This window comes from Periplaneta americana, chromosome 3 (genome assembly GCF_040183065.1).
Source record: "Periplaneta americana isolate PAMFEO1 chromosome 3, P.americana_PAMFEO1_priV1, whole genome shotgun sequence".
NCBI classification, from domain to species: Eukaryota; Metazoa; Arthropoda; class Insecta; order Blattodea; family Blattidae; genus Periplaneta; species Periplaneta americana.
This window is the reverse complement of record NC_091119.1, coordinates 120,865,101-120,885,388: the sequence shown is the minus strand read 5'-3', so window position 1 is coordinate 120,885,388 and position 20,288 is coordinate 120,865,101. Positions and strand designations below refer to the sequence as shown.

Genomic DNA, 20,288 nt, shown 5'->3' with positions numbered 1-20,288 from the left:
AGTACATTGTGTTCCACATGAACCTCATTTTCCTCCTCTTTGATGAGACTGTGAGTATCCAAGATGATAAAGGGAATTTGAAGCCACATATTGTTAGAATTAGGAACCGGAAAATAATATCTGAGTTCATTATCATCAATTTTATGATGACATATGATCCATTATAGGAACAACTTATAAAATGGTTGTGGTGGTTGTGTTTAAACTAACAGTCTCACGCTGTTAATAACTTCAATAACACACAAAGGCTGTCAACAATCGAACGAATTTATAAGTTGTAATGTACATACTGACAATGATCAAAGCGCTTGAAATATTACTGCCACACAAAAAATTCTTTCTTACAGTCTCACACTGTTTATGATACACTAAGACAGTCGACAACAATTTTATTGAACGAATTTATAAGATGTATACCAACAAAGACCAATATGTGGTTATTACCGCATAAAAAAAAAAATAAAATAAAATCCTTCTGAAGGAAGAGAAAAAATGTCCAGAATATTCGCGGACCTCCAGAATGGACTTCGGAGACCCTTGGGGGACTGCAGACCCCACTTTGAGAAACAATGCCATAACTTACTGGACTACAGATGGTTATTAATTTTAGGTTGAATGATTAGGAAGACATAGGGATGAACTGGAGTATGGACTGAATACTGTTGACACTGTTATTAAATGGAAAATAAGTAAAAACGTCTGTACTGGTACTTGAAAAGAAGTTATGATTCAGAGGAAGGATAAGAAGAAAAGGATAGATTTTTCATATGGAAGAAGTCAATAAATCTTACACAATCACTGTTATTATATTTATTATTACTGTGTTGCCAACATTGAGACTATTTTAACACATGAGATGATGGAGTACAATTTATGGCAGCATAGAAAAACACGACAACAATCTTCTTCACATTCAATAATTTGTTGTTTTAATTGACTTTGTGTGGCTTATCACTTAAAATCTAAGTAGTTTCTCATTTTTGTTTCTTCTTTCTTAATTAACATCAATTCTATAGTAACTACACTATGAGCATGGAAATGTTAGAACGCGACCATTACAGCATCAGGCAGACCACGTCAATTGTAATTCTACCAGGTTATGAAAGGAAGAACAAAAAAGAAAAAAATATTTCGAACTGTCCAGTTCCTGAAACTTACATCAACTGCAAAGAAAATAATAAAATGATATAAGAATACTGTCTCTCCAGAAAACAGACATAAAGAGAATGTTCCATATACAAGTGGCGCTATGAATATATTTTCATTTGATTTTGTAGTAGTTTCACTAACATCAGAGTTCAAGATATACGACAGAAAATAATGCATTAACACAAGTACTAATCTTCATTAAGAATTAAACGTAAAACATATGTACTAGCCATGCACTACACCATCCAACTTATCATACATTACTGTTAAGTTCTGATTTCTTGTTATTCCAAATGAAATTTCAGTACATAAGTTTATGTAAAAAATTTTTACTGATAAAATTATAAATCTATATAATAAAATAGTTACAGGTATGTCCAAATGTAATGATCCAAATCGTATGCATAAGGTCTATTATTATTATTATTATTATTATTATTATTATTATTATTATTATTATTATTATTATTATTATTATTAGGGGGCGGATATTGATGAAAAGTCATCATCTTATTTTTCACATTAGGACAATACCTATTAATATAGAAATCCTTTCTGTATTAATATCAACGTAAAAATTAATTTCTTATACTACATTATTTTTAAAGTTTTGAACTAATACGTCATTTTTACATATATATATATATATATATTTTTTTTTTTTTTTTGCATTTTTTGGTCATTTTTAATACTTTGAAGAACTTTTAGATCATTTGTAATGCATTTTACTTTCTTCTTTACCGATAGGTCTGTTAAATCTTTTTCTAAGCAAATAGGTTAGTAGTAATTACTTACTGAATAAAATGAATAACAGTGAAGTTTGAGTTTATAGTTTGGAACAAACTCTAAAGTCCATCCCTCATTCCACTGAAGGCTTCACTTCACACAACGGAAGTAATATAAAATGCTTGACAACAGCTTAGTTTAACTAAAGGTTTTGCGGCTGCTGTTCTTTTATCGGTACAAGGATGTTTTTAGAATTTATGTTTGGAAGGGGGGAAACTTTCACCGTGTCCTGGACAGGACATGGTTCAGAAGAGATGTGTACTGTTGTAGACAGTATTTTTAACACAAAGATTGCAAGAATGCACGCTGCGCCCACAATTTGTTTTGTCATTCACACGCACTCATCTGGATGATCTAGTAACAAAAGTGAACAACGGAAGGAGTAGGAGAAGGAGAATGAAGGCACAGACATTAACCACCCCTGATTGAAACACACTGTAAACCTTCATTAAAATCTATAGTTTTCTGTTGCCTCTTCTCTCCGAGATTTGCAGGGCAGTAGATACAAGGTGACTAATTTTTTAAAAGGTTTTGGTGTGAGTATGGTGAATAATATTTAAATTTCATTTTCTTTCAATTTTACGCCATTTTTCCCTTAATTTAAGGGCATTTTAATGATCATTTTAAGTAGATTTTTAGGTCAACAATATCCGTCCCCTAATTATTATTGTTATTATTGTTATTATTATTATTATTATTATTATTATTATTATTATTATTAAAATTTTTGTTACATTTACAAAAACACTGATCAAAATTTACTGCTGCTATAATTGACCACATATTGAGACAGTATTATTCTTAACTTATTAACAAAAATAATATAAAATTAAAAACTACTACTCTTTTAAAAGAGATGATATACTTGACTCAAAGACACTTCCAAAAGAAAAAAAGAGAAAATAAAAAAAGGGAGAAAGCTGTATGGCAAACTGTGCTTCTTGTAACAACCTAACCAATCAAAACTGTACGAACATTCTGCGTGAGCTGTAACTGGAGCTTTCAACAACTCCAATGCAGACAACAGATGCTGCTGCTCTACAAATATATGATGTCAGCTACATCACAATAACGTCGGAACAAGTCTGGGTGCAGCTCTACTAGCAAAACAATAATATAATGTCCCTCTTCAGTCATATGTTATACAAAATACTTGTAAGTGCTCTACGCAATGCACCGTGAGTGCCGTGGCCAGGCAGGAGGTGTCATCACAATGCCGCTGGTATTATCACAATAGAAGTGTTCCCACTTGCTTCACTAAATAAACTAATCTTCAACTCTACAACTCAAGATTACACAGGTACTCTCATGTTTTATTGCAAATCTGAAATGAAAAATTTAAATCTAGGAATGAAAACAACACTACTGATAAAACTGCTCCTAATATTTAACAAGTGCTACATTAAAGTACAACTAAATGAAAGTACTTTGAAAATAGTATCATTAGAGATCTGTTTTACAAGTACAAAAAGTTATTTATAAAAATGTTATAGTTTCTAAAAATCTCTATCTCCACATTTGATTTTATGTCAACTGAGAATATGAAGAGATATTTGAAACTATCATTGCATTTCGAGCTTTATTTTACCATGAGTGCGAAGTCTAAAAATTAACTCACATGACCAAACAACATGCCAAAATTTACAAGAGTTCAAAAATTAACTTGTTTCAAATGCGAATATCTGTAAAGCTTAATTGTAATTACTCATTATAAACCCTCATTTATGTCTGAGATATTACAACATCGCAATAAATCATGTGACTCTGCAGTACTCTTGTGGTCTACTAGCATTAAAATGTAATCAAAAATCAGTTTTCAGTTTAGCGAAATGTCAGACACGGTTTTTCAACTCATTATCTCTTGAGAGTTTATGAACTCTCAACATATTCTACCTTCCATCGTGCAGTATAGTCTGCATATGGTGTCTATTTTAATTTTTTTGTACTAGCAATAGATATGGTGGAATATTAGAGGTCACATGTTTAAACTAAAATTAGCATTTGTATATTACTTCGTAATATTCATATATTTATTTTCCTTATACCACCAAGTGCAAACACGAGTATATATTTTACTTAAAAAAGCCCTGATCAATATCTCCTCACTCATTCTCACTAAAGGATGACTTGCAAGATTATCAATCTGGAGGAAATAACAGAGTCAATACATAATACATAACAGGATCTATGCACAATAGCTCACATCAAACTATCAAAACTGAAACATTACACATTGAGATGTATACAGACCTCAGAGACCAAAAGTGTAATTTTAGTCTGAAATTTATAAAATGAATTTCTGAAGATTTAAGTAGAATCAATGTTCTGTATGTGTGTTAAATAGACACCATCTGACTTACAAAACAGATCTCTAGCACTGCTCCCTACAAGAAACAGCGACACTGCAGAGGCAACCTCGCTGCTACGGCTGTGGCTGGCAGGATTGTGAAACTGGTGTTGTAGCGCTATCAGCTGCGGACAACATTGGGGCAGGCTCGCTCTAGTCTAAATGCAAAACAACTTTATACTTCTCCACTTATCTAGGTGATACACATGTACATCCACATAGGACAGGCCCTGCATAAAAAAACAGACTTGGCCAACAGCAGGCTGGACTTAATGTCTATCACCAAGTGCCATGTGCAAATAATAAAGCTGTATTTGGACAATGAAACCTGAAATGGAAACAGTATGTAGATCAACTACATTCAGAAGGCAATGGAACAGGAGGGAAGGGCAGGTTATCTACACCACAACTAAGAAGCTCCAGCGACAATATTCTGATGATTTCAGAACAATACATTACATGGAGAACAGAAAAATACAAGTCTAAGTGCACATGGCTGTCTGGGCTGGTACATTGCCACTTGGTACATTCAAATTAGATTCTCTTATTGAATGAAGGATTATCTATTACACCACACAGAAATTACAACTATTAAAACAGGTTCCACTCATGAAATTAACAACATAATCTTCACCAAAATTTAATCAAGAATATATGCATATAAGAGGAAGGAAAAGGGCAAAAGATGCGTTTTGCACGCATAAAAAACATTAATATTTAATATTTTGGGGGTAGGGGGGGAACTGAAGCATCTTTGTTTTCCTGAACGAGGGAGAAAAAAAACCATTGTGATTCAAAATCAGTAATACAACAGGAAGCAACACAAGTAATAAGAGTGATGTGTATAAAAAGTATTGTAATATTGCGCTAATAGATGGTTATATAGTATATATATATTTTTTTCATTAGATATACAATTAATGAGAAAATATTCTGAAATAATACAAATAAATGTTTTGTTAGCACTGATTTCACTGCAGTGCACCAGCCCAATATAACCAAAATGCTGGTCATCAAACTTCTAAAATCTATAATAAAATCTACTGTCTTTAATAGCTCTGGTTCCTCATTTAGGGAGAAAGTATCTAACATGTGCACATGCTTGCTTACAAAAATAATGTAAATTAAAACTTTCTACAGAAATATGCAAAACCAAGTTGAAGCAATGAACATTTCACTGGTTGGTATCCTCTTCTGAATAGTAACATCCAATGAGGATACAACAAACAGAGGTGCCACATGGGAAATTTGCGTTTTACAAGAGGAAGACCCAACGAATGCAGAGAAAGAAGCGAAATTTGCCGACGACCAAGAGAAAGGAGACACTTCACATGAAACACGTAAAAAACATCGATTACAACTGTTTAAAAATTTCTGGAATGATACTTTTGAAAATAGTATTCCTTCCATTAATTTAAATATAAGCACTATACTGATATGTTTCAGATTCACCTCACACGAGGATTTTGTTGTTGTCAGAGAAGCAGAACGATGCATTCTGCTCAAGTATGGCTGTGTGCTGCACGTTTGGCCTTCCATTCACCTTCCCTCGTGCAACAGCGGCAATCAACTTGGCAACAAGCAGATCGATTCCTGACAGTTGGTACCCTTGTCCTGTCAGCCTACTTTCTCCCATTATATCTATGTCTTTATTAACTTTTCCACAGTCTGGACTCGAGAAAAAACCATTTTTATAAAGAGCAAATTGGCCTTCTAAAAAAATAAAAAATAAAGAATGGAATTCCTACTATGTGGTGGCATGAGTTGTATAAAAAAAGTTATTGACTATTCTAGGTTAGGCCCAACGCTCATGTACATGCTGCCACAATGTGAAAGGCAGATGTTGCAACAAAAGAACAGCAAGCACACCCTGCCCTCTGTGGTGGGGTAGCTTGCACGCAGGAGTCAAATGAATAAGAAAGGAAAGTTTTCAACTCTTTTTCCATCCAATTCTTGTTTACCTATATTTATAGGATTATTCCACTTAATTACCGTTTACTAAAAACAAAGTAACAAATCAGATACTTCAGTCACACTCGCACATGTACACACATTGTCATGAGGATGAGGCTGTCGTAAGTGTTCTGCAATTTCACTGTCTTTGAAAATTTACAATTTCTAGAAAAAAAGCTAAAACACATGATATGAATTCATACAAACACTTCACTTGAGTGAATCAGAAAACAAAGTAACTAACCTCTTACCAAGCTTTCCCTGTACTATTCAATTTATAACATAGTACTTCTTGTAAGAGAGACAGAGAAAAAAACTTTCAACTCATGTTTTTCCTGAAGTTTGTAATAATTACTACTTCATGAACTTAAAAACTCCCATCTACTTTGCTTTTAGAAGTACAAAATGAATGCAAGTTTCATTAAAAATAGTAATACCAAACTAGTAGTTAAAGAAATAATATGTCCCGAAAAAAAAAAAATATATATATAATTAACTTTAACTAAGGAATTACCATAACACCATCTCAACAGCATTAATATAAAATTATTTCAGCTCACTTTCATTACGTACAGTTGTATAGTAACAAGTCCTACACATTATTATCGAACCCCATGACAAACATTTTTAGGGCTCATTTCAATACATTTCTATCAATGTAATCAAATTAAAGATTTCTACGATTTCAATTACGAGCACATATCTTCCAAGTAATGAAAACGAACTTAACAGATGACACAGCATACTTCACTCTTACACTATTCTTAACCTGAAATGCTCCCTTCCTTCACATCCACATTCGTAATGCCTCTAACTCCCATCTAAATTCATTGTGTGAAATACTGTAGAAAGAGCCTTCGGATTAGCTGTTCTGAACTACTACTTTCACACTTCCCCTTGCAGAAGAAACGTATTGTGCAATTATGCACTATAAAGAATACTTACAGAACTTTCTGCAAAGGCATATTTACGGGAATCCTGCAATTAATTACTCAACAACTTTCATTCGCATAGCATGATGCAGTAAACAGCTCGATGATAACATAACTGCAAACATCTCAACTCACACTTTGTGACTAAGAATACTTTCCAGTTGCTTAGAGTCTATCAAACGTTAAGAAAATAAAACTGGTTATCTCAGTCGTTTAAAATATGTGAGTGGGAGGAAGGGAGAGACCAGATAAGAAGCAGAGGGCAGGGTGTGAGAAGCTATTACTACTCCTGATCCACCACAGGAAATGAGAAATGTTCAACTCTTAGTCATTACTCATTACACCTACTCCAGATTCTCGTCTTGCATTTCTTGGTGTTGTTGCTGCTGTTCATTATTCCCGCTGTTGCGCATGGAGTTAGGGATTTGACGTGATGAAGAGAAACACAACTTCATTATGTATGGAAACTTGCCACCTGTAATAGTAAGGAGTGTGTCATCATATGGACTTAAAACAATTTGTAGTTTAAACACGAAACAGTGTATAAAAGATGAAGATACTTACTTGGATTCTGAATGGGAGCATGGTTACAAAGCATCAAGGCTATTAGAGCATCTCCCACATCTTCAAATTCCAGTAGCCCAGATGAGCTTCTGTCTGCTGCTTGAAAGAATGAAATGGATAATAAGTACTATGATCAACAGACAACTAACTAACAAATTGTAAAACATATAAATGTTTATAAAACAGAATTAATTATAATTATATACATACAATCCATAAATTTAACTAGAAATTGACATTATAATGGAATAGTAAAATATGTTAGTTTATTTGAAAAATTGATGTACTATAATTACTTATATTTAAAAAATTCGAATTGCCAACAAAATAGGCCCAAAAATATATCAATGAACTTAAATTCTAAACAGCAAAAAATTTCTTAAAGTAACAAAAATAAAGTACCTGGAAAAAGACTATTGTGATATCAAGTAGTATACTGGAGATGAAACAATTCCAGAATTTCTCAATAATTTATTTGTATAGTGAAATTTAAAGGGTGATGCTCAGTATTCTGTACTTTCCCCATTAACATGTCAAAACAGTACAAGACTGTCAGGCTATACATTATTCCATAATGACAAAGAAACAGAAATATTTCTGTTCATTCAAAATCAGCATAAGTAGTTTCTATCACACACAAAAATATAAATAGGTAAATAAATAAATAAGTAAAAAAATGATATACAGTGCAATCAACAAGTCCCTCAACAGAGTTATCAGACGTCTGGAAAATCCCAGACATGCTCTACATTTTAACCTTCTGTCCAATGTCTGGGTGGGAGTTTCTGAAAAATCTTGAATAACCTACATTTTGAGAAACAAATATTCACCAGTTTTAAAAAGGATTAGTGACTCGGAAGAGAACGGAATTAGCTGCAACTCACCTCAGCAACATGACTATAATGAAGGATTACATTCATTCAATAGTCTTTGCTGTCATGACAGTTGACAAAAGATGTTGCAGCTGTGCTATGGCCCTCTGAAACGTGCTGGAATGGACAGCAATATAAAAACTGCACTAGTCCATTGCTTTTTGGCCCTCATACGATGCTGAAGCGCAAAACTTATGAGTAGTGGTTCACTTGTAACACGTGCATCAAGATGCCGAAAAGAAAGTGTAAATTCACTGATGCTTAAGCGAAGTGCTTACAACAATAAGAAATTAACTTGAAGCACAGTGTCTTATTTGTCCTCCAGTGACATAGTCTATTACAAAACTTATAAAATAATTTTTATGTTCTGGTGTTAATTGAGCCACATGGGCTGACATATTACTACGATAATTACTGAAATATTTATAATGAAATTTTTATAATGACGTCTGACATACTACTTTAACACGAAACTAAATTTTCATGATTATATTTCAAAGAAGCCTGATGTTTTGCATAATATTAGTTTTTGAAGCAAGTATAATAATTGTTGAGGTTCATTGATAGTTGTTATTCTTTGTGTGTTTGAATGCTTTAAGGAAATATAAAAATAAATATATATTATGATATATATCTTTTAGTTGCATTTTAGATTTTAATGTTCAATTTTTCTGCATTATCCTACAATGTCCTACATTTTGAACCACTGTGCCTACATTTTATTAAAATAATCTGGTAACCCTATTCACAGCGCTTGTGTAGCTAACAATGCAACAGGCACGAGAATTCATGTGGCAGCACTGGCCACTAAGCATATGATGGACTGGGATGTGAGGCTGTCAAACTGGAATGAATGGGGGAGTGCCAACTTTCTCCCGGGTTACTAGAACTAACAGAGCTGTGGAGGGACTTTTTGATCGCACTGCGTATTATATATAAAATTTCATCAGTTATATATAATGTCAATAACACACACATGATACTTAATATCCAAATTTGTTTAAAATAAACTTCTTTGAAAGAATTGCATTTCAATGATGCCCCAGGTTATGACAAATTAATCCGAGTAGAATGGAATTTAACCACATACTTAATGAAAACAATCAATTCATGTGCAATCACTAGGATACATTTAAATCTGTAAGTACAAGGATCATACCAACATCATAGTCATCATAACTTAATGCATCACAACATGAAGTATTTTGATTATATACTCACTTTTGAGTGGAAATAGTTTGATAGTTTTGGGAATTGGTGCTTGTTTTTCTTCAAACACTTTGGCAAGTAGCTCCTCTGTCATATGTGGTGGTGTGTTAAAGAAATGCAGGATCTAAAAACATTGCACAAATATGAAGGAATCTATTTGTTGTATATTATTTGTGGAAGTCACATTTTAATGAACTAAACATTCAGAAGCTAAGGTATCATAATGTCAAACACTAATTACTAGTTCTCTTTCGAGATTTTAGTGAAAATAATAAACAATACAACTGACTCTCCATTACTGATGAATTTATCAACTTCTATTATGAATTAAATAGTGTCCAGTGTATTACATCTCAGTGTTACTTTGCAGTGATTTGTTTCCTCTAATTTTCCATCTAACTGAACAACATATACCTTCAAATTTAAATTTTCTGTCTTAGTTTATTTTATTTTATGGATTTCCTACTATCAACCTTCCCTTGGAAATACATCCATATTTAGAATTAGAGGTGGCAAGTATATATCGACTAACTTAAACTTCAATATAAAAATAATTTTTTTTTAATACCATTTCAGCACCTTTGTTAAACTCTGTGAGTCTCCAGGAGTCTTATGTTAATTAACACTCAAAGCTGAATTTAGACACATGATGTAGAAATAATGCTTTGACTGTAGTACTTTAAGAAGTGATTTCTGCTATAGCTTATCAAGCCATTAAGCTTATACATAAATGTATGTTACAAGTCTGGAAGATATTTGATGATACAAGTGATGGTAATGATACTATTCACAATTATTCAAACGCATTTACCATCATTTTCTTACGAAAGAGTTGGAGTGTTAAGGTTGCTCCATAGAGCAGGAATTAAAGACTGCTTTTCAAGTTTCTTCTTTTCAAGAATGGATATTAGTTTAAATATGTGAAACAATTTTCTTATGTTACATTCAGTTAGATTTTTTGATTGCATTATTTCATTAAAATTACTATAAGATTAAGGAAATTATATTTCTTGTAATAATATAGAAACGAAGCCAGGCATTTTCTTTGCATTCTATAAAACAGAACACCCTCAATAAATTTCACTTAATTCAGAAAAAAAGTGATAGAGAACAAAATTAAAGGCAAATCATGAGAAATAATATTAATAAATCCTGAAGAAATTCCACAAGCGCCACGAAAATCTGCTGTTGCTTTGTTTAGATTGGCAACAGGTCATGACTGTTTATCAAGCCAACTAAACAGAATAGAAGCATTCAATATACCTTCCTGTATCTTATGCACGCCAATGAAGAAATTAAAATGGAGCATATCAAAAGATGTGCAGCTTAGAGAGAGAGAGGATACCTTGATGCAAAAGTATAAGAGTACAAGAAGATAATGGCATTGTTGCCAAATGTCTAGGCACACGCATACACAGATATTTCTTGTAACTTGGACAATCTTGCAGTTAATACTACACATAATATTACCTTAGACGGAGGCTGTATTCTGTTCTTGCTTGCCATTGTAGGGTTTATGAAACGGTTGTTCTTGTTGCCCATGAAATCCTTGAAAGATGGACTCTTGTCAGGCAGTAGGTGTGGGTTTTGCACGTCACTGAGGAATGCTTGCTTGGAAAATCTGGGAAGAAATAAGTTCAGTTTTTTAACATAAAGTAAACTTATACAGATAATGATTGGAAAAAAATTAGCCCATTCTTCATCCACAATCTTCCCCCCTCCAGCTAAAAAAAGGCGAAGAGAGAAGTTATTAATATGTAGAATTACATATCTCTAACAAGTTTTCTCGATATTAGCTTATTTTCAAACACGCTGCAGTGGTTATTTCAATAGTTACACACATTTAACATTTTCCAGTAGGTTATGTCTGGCCTGGCAAATACTTCAGCACTCATTTATGACAAAATACTATTTGAACACATTGCAGTCTTTTAATACTAAAGACGATATTATGCTGATAAGAAATCAGTATTTTAGGCATGAATTTTATTTAAAATATTTACATTTTACAGTCAGTTTTACAATGTTTAGAAACATCTTCTAACATTCAAATAAAAATAAAAAGAAACAAACACACTTATAAAGAGAGAATATGTATAGCACTTCAGTTATTCACAAGGCGTTTATAAATAATAAAAATGCATTTATGACCACAAAAATAAATTAATTTATTTAGAAGTTATTACGAAATTTCAACATATTCGTCCTTCAACTCCACGCAATAATTCACATAGGTTTTCTTGTGCTGCAAATCCCGCAATGAAATTCTTTCAGTTGGTCAGTCACAGTGTGTTGGATATCACTAAAGTTACCAAAACTAACTCCCTTTATGTCCAGTTTCATCTTTGGGAGAGGAGGGTAGTCTGCTTGTGTCAAATCGCATGGAATGGTTTGAAGAAAAAACTGGCTGCCATTCAATTCACAGTGAATAAGTACACTGCAATGTAACATGCAAACACTCCTTCACTTCTAAGTAATATATTTTCTTTAATTAGTTTATTTTACCATGCTTTACCAACTGCCATGGTTATTCAGTGTCTGAGAGAAATGAAGGTGATAATTCCAGCAAAATCAGTCCAGGTCCAGTGGTAAGCCAGCATTTCCTTTTAATGGGTTGAGGAAAAACCCCGGAAAAACCTCGACTAGGTAACTTATCTCAACCAGGATTTGAACACGGGCTTGCTTGTTTCACAGACAGACATGGTAACCATTACTCCACAGCGGTGACTCTTAAGTAATATTACTTGTTCACTGTAGTTACTTCATTAATGAACAAGTTGTGGATAATTCTACCAACATTAGTAATTCTTGCAGTTGAGAGAATCTGTTCCATATCATTCCAAGCTCTGTCACTTCAGTTCATCCACTTAATCTTTCCAATACATTATAGTCAAAACTCGATGAAACTGCAACGTTCAAGCTAGTAATTCTCTCATTTCACCTATTGTGTAGAGGAGCTGGTGTATAGCTGGTGTCATGATTTTGAATATAATTATAGCCTTGCTTGACCTTCCAGTTGGCAGATCGGATCGCTCACTCTGTTTAGTGTTTATAAATGTGATACTTTCCTCATATGGATCGGATCGCTCACTCTGTTTAGTGTTTATAAATGTGATACTTTCCTCATATGGAAAAGGATTTAGAAGACGAACAAGCCAGATTCAGACCAGGAAGACAAACGCAAGACCAGATTTTTGCCTTAAATATTACAAATAAATGGATAAGTAAAGGAAAATTGGCATTCTTAGCATTCCTGGATCTACAGGCAGCTTTTGATTTGGTACCAAGGGAAGAGATACGGAAAGTTTTATACAAAAAGAAAGTACCAGATAAATTAATAAGAGTAATAAAGGCCACTTTTAAGAAAACTGAAGGCATTGTGAGATTAAAGGGTATAATTTCTAGATCTTTTCTGATGGAAAAAGGAGTAAAGCAAGGAGACTGCTTAATCCATCTGCTATTTATAACAGTTATGGATGAAGTGATGAAGACCTGCAAAGCAAGAATAGCAAAATCAGTAATAGGAATGTGGAATTTAAGATCAATATACTGTCAGGCTTTAGCATATGCAGATGCTCTAGTACTAATAGCCGATATTGAACACAAACTTCAACAAGCTGTTATAGAATGGGTAGAAACATTGAAGGAAAGAGGAATGAGACTAAATTATAATAAGACTAAAGTCATGATGATAACAAGGACAGAAGATCAGATAAAGGAGATTAAGATTGAAAGCGAGGGAAAACAGCTACACCAGGTGGAAAGTTATGAATATTTGGGAACAGTGATACATCAGACTGGAAAAATACAAGAAGAAATACGCAAGAGAATTCAGAAAACTACAAAAGCTTATTATTCATTAAGTAGATGTGTATTAGGAAAAGAAGAAGTAGAAAAGAAACTAAAACAAGCATGTATAAAATAGTAATAGAACCAATCCTTACATATGGCAGTGAAAGTTGGACGATGGCTAACAGTGATACAAGTATGATAAATGCAATGCAAATGAAAAGTTTGAGAAGAATTGTAAAGAAAACACGAAGAGACAGAGTAAGAAATGAACGGATAAGAGAAGATTTAAGAATACAATCAATCCAAAAGACAAAATAGAAGATAAACAACTGTCATGGTTTGGACACGTTAAAAGGATGTATGTAGATAGGAAAGTACGCCAGTTCATGGAAGCAAGACCCATAGGAAGAAATCCAGTAGAAAGACCAAGGACAACATGGGAAAAAGAAATAAAACAAATAGCATCTAAGAGAGGAAAGACATGGAGCCAGTTAAATAGATTGACAGAAGATAGAGTACAATATAGTAAATGGATCCGAGGAAATCCCCTAACACCACGATAGTGGTATACTAGGGAAGTTGAAGAAGAAGAAGAAGAAGAAGAAGAAGAAGAAGAAGAAGAAGAAGAAGATGATACTCTCCTCATGCATAAACACACTGAGTGTCCAAGAACGATGTAATTAGTACTGTATTACTGTATGGACTCTGTCTATACAAGATAATTCAGAGTCGTGAAATTGTGGCAAATGTTTATGAGTTCATGAAAAATGTGGCAAGTAACAAAAACGAAGCATGTTAACCAGCATATATAAAAAATGCAGAAATAAAATAAACACAAGAACAGACCCAGAACAAAATTTGGGCCACCTAAATTTTCCAAGTTCTAGTTGTAACATACTGCTCAGTGCTTATTGAGCATGCGCAGTATGTTGTAACTGGAATTTCGAAAATTTAGGTGGTCCAAATTTTGTTCTGGGTCTGTACAAATCTAACAAATTAAAATTGGTGATACCAGCATATCTCCTGATACTTGAAATTTGCAAGGTAAAACATAGCATTTTATAAATAAATTCAGGAAGTGCAAAAGGTCTGCATGTGATTTAGTTCTAGAGTGGGTGATCGTCAGTTTTCATTCAGTTCAGGCAAAACGCCCACCCAGCATCGTGATGAATTTGGAGAGTTATATACGATAGGTGCAGTTTAGAAAACCAGCTGTGATGGCTAGGGATATCATAGTGCTAACCACACAAACTCCCTTACTGGTGGCGCTGGCTATAGCATACTGAATTACAATGCTACAAAATGCCACAAGCTATCTTTTTCAACATTTTCACTGGACTGAACACAAGCTGGATGGTATGGATGGAAATCGCTCTTTACAGAGATCCCCTACCTTCATGACAAACGAATCAAAAGATTTGTGCTTGAAATAATCATCATTGCACACATATTTCAAGTCTTTGTATACAATTCTGTGAAAGTTTGTTCTCCAGTTTAAAGAAACATTTATGCACAGCATGCTAATCTACACAGGGGCTGCTTTTATTAAGAGGCACATGGGCACGTGCCCTCCCAGTGATTTTTATTATCGTATTATGACTATATTATAATACAATTTAATTGCATTATGAAATAATAACTTAAAGAGTGTCACATTTTCATTGCTACGAATGTTTTCAGAATGTGTAGTAGTCTACGGAACCCAAGTTTACAGGTAATAAAATGGGCTTTCTCTTCTCAGCGATGGACGAGGAAGGGATGGGGGTAAGAGTTGTAGGAAGGCGGAGCTCTTTGCCTCAGACCGTGTGCTTTGGGCACTGTATTTGCCGTGCCCACCAAGCCTCTTTAGTTTAGGAACAGTCCAATTAGCTGCGTGCCATTTTTAGGGGTGTTGATACTTGCTGAATAGCAGAAGACATTTTACAGCTAAACTTGACATGAAAAACGTTAAATGCAAGTTTACTAATTTAGAAGCTCGACTCATTGTGTAAATCACGTGTGTATGTATATATATTCATTTGTCACAGTTATGTGAAAAACGTTAAATGTAAGTTTACTAATTTAGAAGCTCGACTCATTGTGTAAATCACATGTGTATGTATATATATTCATTTGTCACAGTTATGTTGTTAATGCTCCCTGTAAACTTTTATGCTTCCATCGTATCCAAAAAAGAAAGTTTACATTACAATACATGAAGTTGGCAGTTCTCAAAAAGCTTTGTCACTGACAATAGAGAATCTTGTCGGGCGTTTTGCAGCCTTCAGTGCACACTACAGTTTTCAACTGAGTTTCCCCCAAGTCTAGTGCTGTGGTAGTAAGAAGGCAGGCAGTTGCGTGATCTGTGAGTACGAACGAGTGAGAATCAGCGCATTTCTGTGAATTACACTTAGAATTCCATTTAACTTTCCTCTGGGCGTAGCAGTGCTCTCAATAGAGAGAAAGATGGTACATTCTATTCCGAACTTCAACAATAGAGTTATAGAGGTTTTTCTCGCAGAAAGAACCGAAAAATGGAGCTCATCTACAAGAATTAGAAAGGTTAGTGCACATAAATTGGTTTTATATGTTTTTAATTTTCAGGGTTCATCATTAAAGTTGTGCCCCACTTGACAGAATGGCCTTCGGCCGCCACTGGCTCTACATAAAAACATTTGGCATGAGCATATTCTTACTTTAATGTCATGAAAACCAGAAAAGTATAAAGACAAGCATAGGGTCATTAAAAGAACGTATTCTAGTATCCATAACTATGTAATACTTAAAACATTTCTATAAAATGCACATTACACTGGTCAACAGTCATTTTGCGCCAGACATAAAACTAACAAATTCTTACTAATTTCGACCTCCTGAATTAAACAATAACAAGCAAAATGTTCCAGCAGTTCGGGTTTTCGAGATGCACAATATAATTAATTTTTTATGCATTTGATTTAAAAAATCACCATATTTCGTGCATAACTATTTTGTTTTACAAATGTGACGACCCATTATGTGAAAACAATATTAGTATGTAGGCCATCATGTTAGAAGCACTTGAAGAAACGGAAATTATTTTATTGTCCTTTTACAAGACTATTTGAAGGAGGTGAAACAGGTGCGTAGTATGAATTCGTTTGAATTTACATGATTTTACTTGAGATGTGTATTTCTTTTACTGTGGGCTTTAATTACATTACTGTAGTTTATATTTTTCAATAGAGAACCTTGTCAAAACCACTTCTACAAGCGGAAATTGTTTTATCGCCCCTTTCGCTTCCATTTGGAGGGGGAGAAACAGGTTCGCCATATGAAATCGTTTCAGTTTACCAGGATATTTCCGTGGTGTTAGTATTCTGTGTAAGACGTGCATTTCTTTAAAGTGTGCTTTAATGATAATTAATAGTTTATGTTATACCCCGTAAGTGCAAAATGTCTCGTAAGTGTGTTAACAAAACCCGACAGTTTCTGCTATATTTGTGGTGAGTTCGTTCCAGTTAAACAAATGTGCAAATTTACCCCATTAACTAAAAAAAAAAAGCATATGAATTATATTTCAGGTGGAAAGCAGGCGATTTTGAAAAAAAAAAAAAATGGGCTCCTAATGTCTGTTGCAAAACTTGTACCTCAAATTTAAAATTTTGGTTAAAGGGAAAAAATCGAGTCATGAGGTTTGCCATACCGATGATCTGGAGGAAATCAACAATTCATAATACAGATTGTTACTTTTGTTTGACTCTATCTCAAAATCTGTGCGTCAGTGGCTAACCATGACAATATCTTTGAAAAATATTGGAGTGCAAGAGGTCAAATGACTTTACTGTCAAATGCCTGGCATTAGAAAACAACAACAACTTTTGTTTGACTCTACCAGTACAGGGTATGACATCTATAAGCAAACATACAATCTCCTATCCAAACATTCCATCAGTCATCCGATTTGTCCCTCACAATTCCGAATTGCTTGTGCCAAAACCTCCAACTAATTTCGTACATGATTCTTCTTCATCATCCGAAGAAGAAGCTGGCCCTTCTGAAGCCTTCGAATATGAAAGTAGTTTCTCAACAGTGCATCATTTAATGACACAAGGAGAACTAAACAATTTAGTTAGAGATTTGGATCTTAGTAAATCTAAAGCACAACTATTAACTTCTAGACTAAAGGGTTAGGCCTACAATTATTTAGCAAAAGATGTCAGAGTGACAGCATTTCATGTTCGGCATGAATCTTATGTTCCATTCTATTCCAAAATGAACAATGTTCTCTACTGTAATGACTTTTTCCCCGAGAATTGTGGTGATTTCAGTGATGAGCATGGTGAGCGCTTTCATCAAGAAATTTCAACTATGGAAAAAAGATACCAAGAACAGTGGAGTACCAATATGCTAGCAGACTACTGTTGGACTTTAGCTTGTGATGTATCTAATGCCCAGTATAAAACAAAATGCAGAAAAAGAAAGCTGTAATGTTCTGAACAGTGAGTATTTAACCTTATTGTCATTATATAACGCAGTATTTTGAATAGATATAAATTCGAAAATTTCTTAAAAACCGTAACCAAGAACTGTTTTTATTGTCATATTCGTATTCAGGAGGTTCAAAATATATAGACAACATTTATCACATGCTCAGAGCAAAAAAAGAAGTTAAAGTTTGTTACGCAGTGTTATTTGATGAGTGTACTAGGTATAAATAAAACACACAAAGTAATCATCTATCACGAATCATTCCATAAACTGCTCAGGATTTTGTTCCACAGTCAACTTTCATGTCTTCTCAACCTCAATGGATGCAGTGAAACTCTGGTGATGAACCAACACAACACCTGACGGTTGAAGTATTAATATACACAAGTTGGGCGAGCTCAAACACATAAGTCTAGGTCAGTGGTCGGCAAATATTACGTCATATAAAATACAACCCGCAATCCACGGCAAAGGGAAACATAGGTGGGAGAGGATACCCAAACTGCTTAACGTTGAACAAACAAGTGATAGCTAAGGGGAGGGAGATCATGCTTACCCCTCCACCCTGCTTGTGTATTAAGAAGTTGACTCGAGAGTCAAGGAATGACGACAACTGATCTAGGTTATGCAGAATGACCCAAAAGGTACCTCAATCAATATAAGCACACAACTTAATCCTTGTAACTACCATTTTCATGAAAAACCTCATGTAGCACACAAAAAATACTTACAATCAGCCTTAGTTTGGGGAAAGCGAAATATCTCTCAGAAACACTTACTTATTTGTGGTTTTTTTTTAATAATAAATATATAAAATCAACCTTCAAGGAAACTTAGCCAAATAAGTTTCCTGAAAAACTTAGCCAAATAAGTTTCCTGAACAATGATAACCAATGCAGAAAATATCAATTTATTCATCCACCCACCCACCCACCCATCCAAAATATTTTCACGAGAATTTGTAACTAGCAAATGGGTAATTTACTTACCCCAGCTGTAGCTTGGAACCCATAAGAGATACATTGTTCAGGTTCTGTACACATCGTTCCACTGCCAAGCCATCACCCATCTGTATCATGGCACAGCCTTCTTTTGTTTTCAGAAATTTTATCTGCAAGACAACACATTCCATTATTCACACATACAGTGTTTAAGTATGAATGAACAATAAGCAATTCTAAACAGGCTTATACTTACACGCAGGACATTCCCATACAGACAAAATATGTTGAACAATTTGTCTGCATTAGATTTCTCAGGATCCAGTCCATATACCATCATTACTGACCCCTGCTGAGGTCCTGATGGATTAGGTCCTCCAGGAGCTTGTGGAATTGCAGGAGGTCCGTAGCCAGGTCGTGGAGGAGTTGGATGCAACGGCTCCCTGCCATACTCTGGCTTCATAGCATACCTAACACAGAGTATCAGTCAATTCATAACTCTTCTGCACTAGATTCCTTAATGGTCAGTCAGTCAGTCTGTCTGTCTGCCTCTCTTCTTGTCTGTGTCTGTGTGAGTGTTACAATTTAATCGTCAGATGCTTATAATATTTCAAGGCATTCTCAGCTATAATTGTTGTTACAATATTTACATCTGATGTTATTGTGCACACTTTCTGGGATTATTGGGTCATACATTTTTGTCTGTAGTCATTGGTTCATTTGAAAGTTCTGTTGCCTGATAATGTGGTGTGCTTATTTCATACCCTTTATCTCAATCTATTATTGCACCGACTTGTAAATATCTCTATATTGTGGATCCATGAACAAATTCTGTCGTATTATTTCACACTTTTGTTCAGAGATAAACAAGAGACAACTCTAAATTGTGTATATTATAGTTTCATCTAGCACTTTACAAATTCCACACAAAATTATTATTATTATTATTATTATTTTTTTTTATTTATTTATTTTTTTTTTGAGCAGTATACGTGCCTGACTTTGGAAGTTATAATCGAACTTCCTGTTCCTTCTTTGAAATTTCCTTATATGACAACATCTAACGTAATGTTGTGTACTGTATCATATATTATGTTCATAACACTGTTTTTATATACTACTCTTGCATTATTTCATTTTTCAAATTTCTTTTAGAATTTCATATAACCAACTTGATTTTAGTCTTCCTCTTTTTCTCATTCTCAGAAATATTCTAACTAATTATAAATTCAAATGTAATTTTCATAATTTATTTTGTTATTATTTACTTCTATCTTAGGAGACTTAAATCAAA

General features: G+C 33.9%; 1 protein-coding gene across 3 annotated transcripts in view; it reads right to left on the bottom strand.

Moving 5' to 3' along the window:
- Nucleotides 1–795: 795 nt before the first annotated feature.
- sm (heterogeneous nuclear ribonucleoprotein L) overlaps nucleotides 796–20,288 on the bottom strand; it is a 528,618-nt gene continuing 509,125 nt past the window's right edge. For 2 of the 3 annotated variants that reach the window (XM_069821469.1, XM_069821471.1), the window contains exons 9-14: nucleotides 19,251–19,464; nucleotides 19,043–19,164; nucleotides 11,283–11,433; nucleotides 9,825–9,936; nucleotides 7,732–7,830; nucleotides 796–7,642 (exon numbers count right to left, since the gene is read on the bottom strand). In XM_069821469.1, the coding sequence (XP_069677570.1) occupies nucleotides 7,512–7,642; nucleotides 7,732–7,830; nucleotides 9,825–9,936; nucleotides 11,283–11,433; nucleotides 19,043–19,164; nucleotides 19,251–19,464 (829 nt within the window). In that variant the 3' untranslated portion in view covers nucleotides 796–7,511. The remainder of the gene's footprint in view (nucleotides 7,643–7,731; nucleotides 7,831–9,824; nucleotides 9,937–11,282; nucleotides 11,434–19,042; nucleotides 19,165–19,250; nucleotides 19,465–20,288) is intronic. The other variant, XM_069821470.1, reaches the window with a different exon arrangement.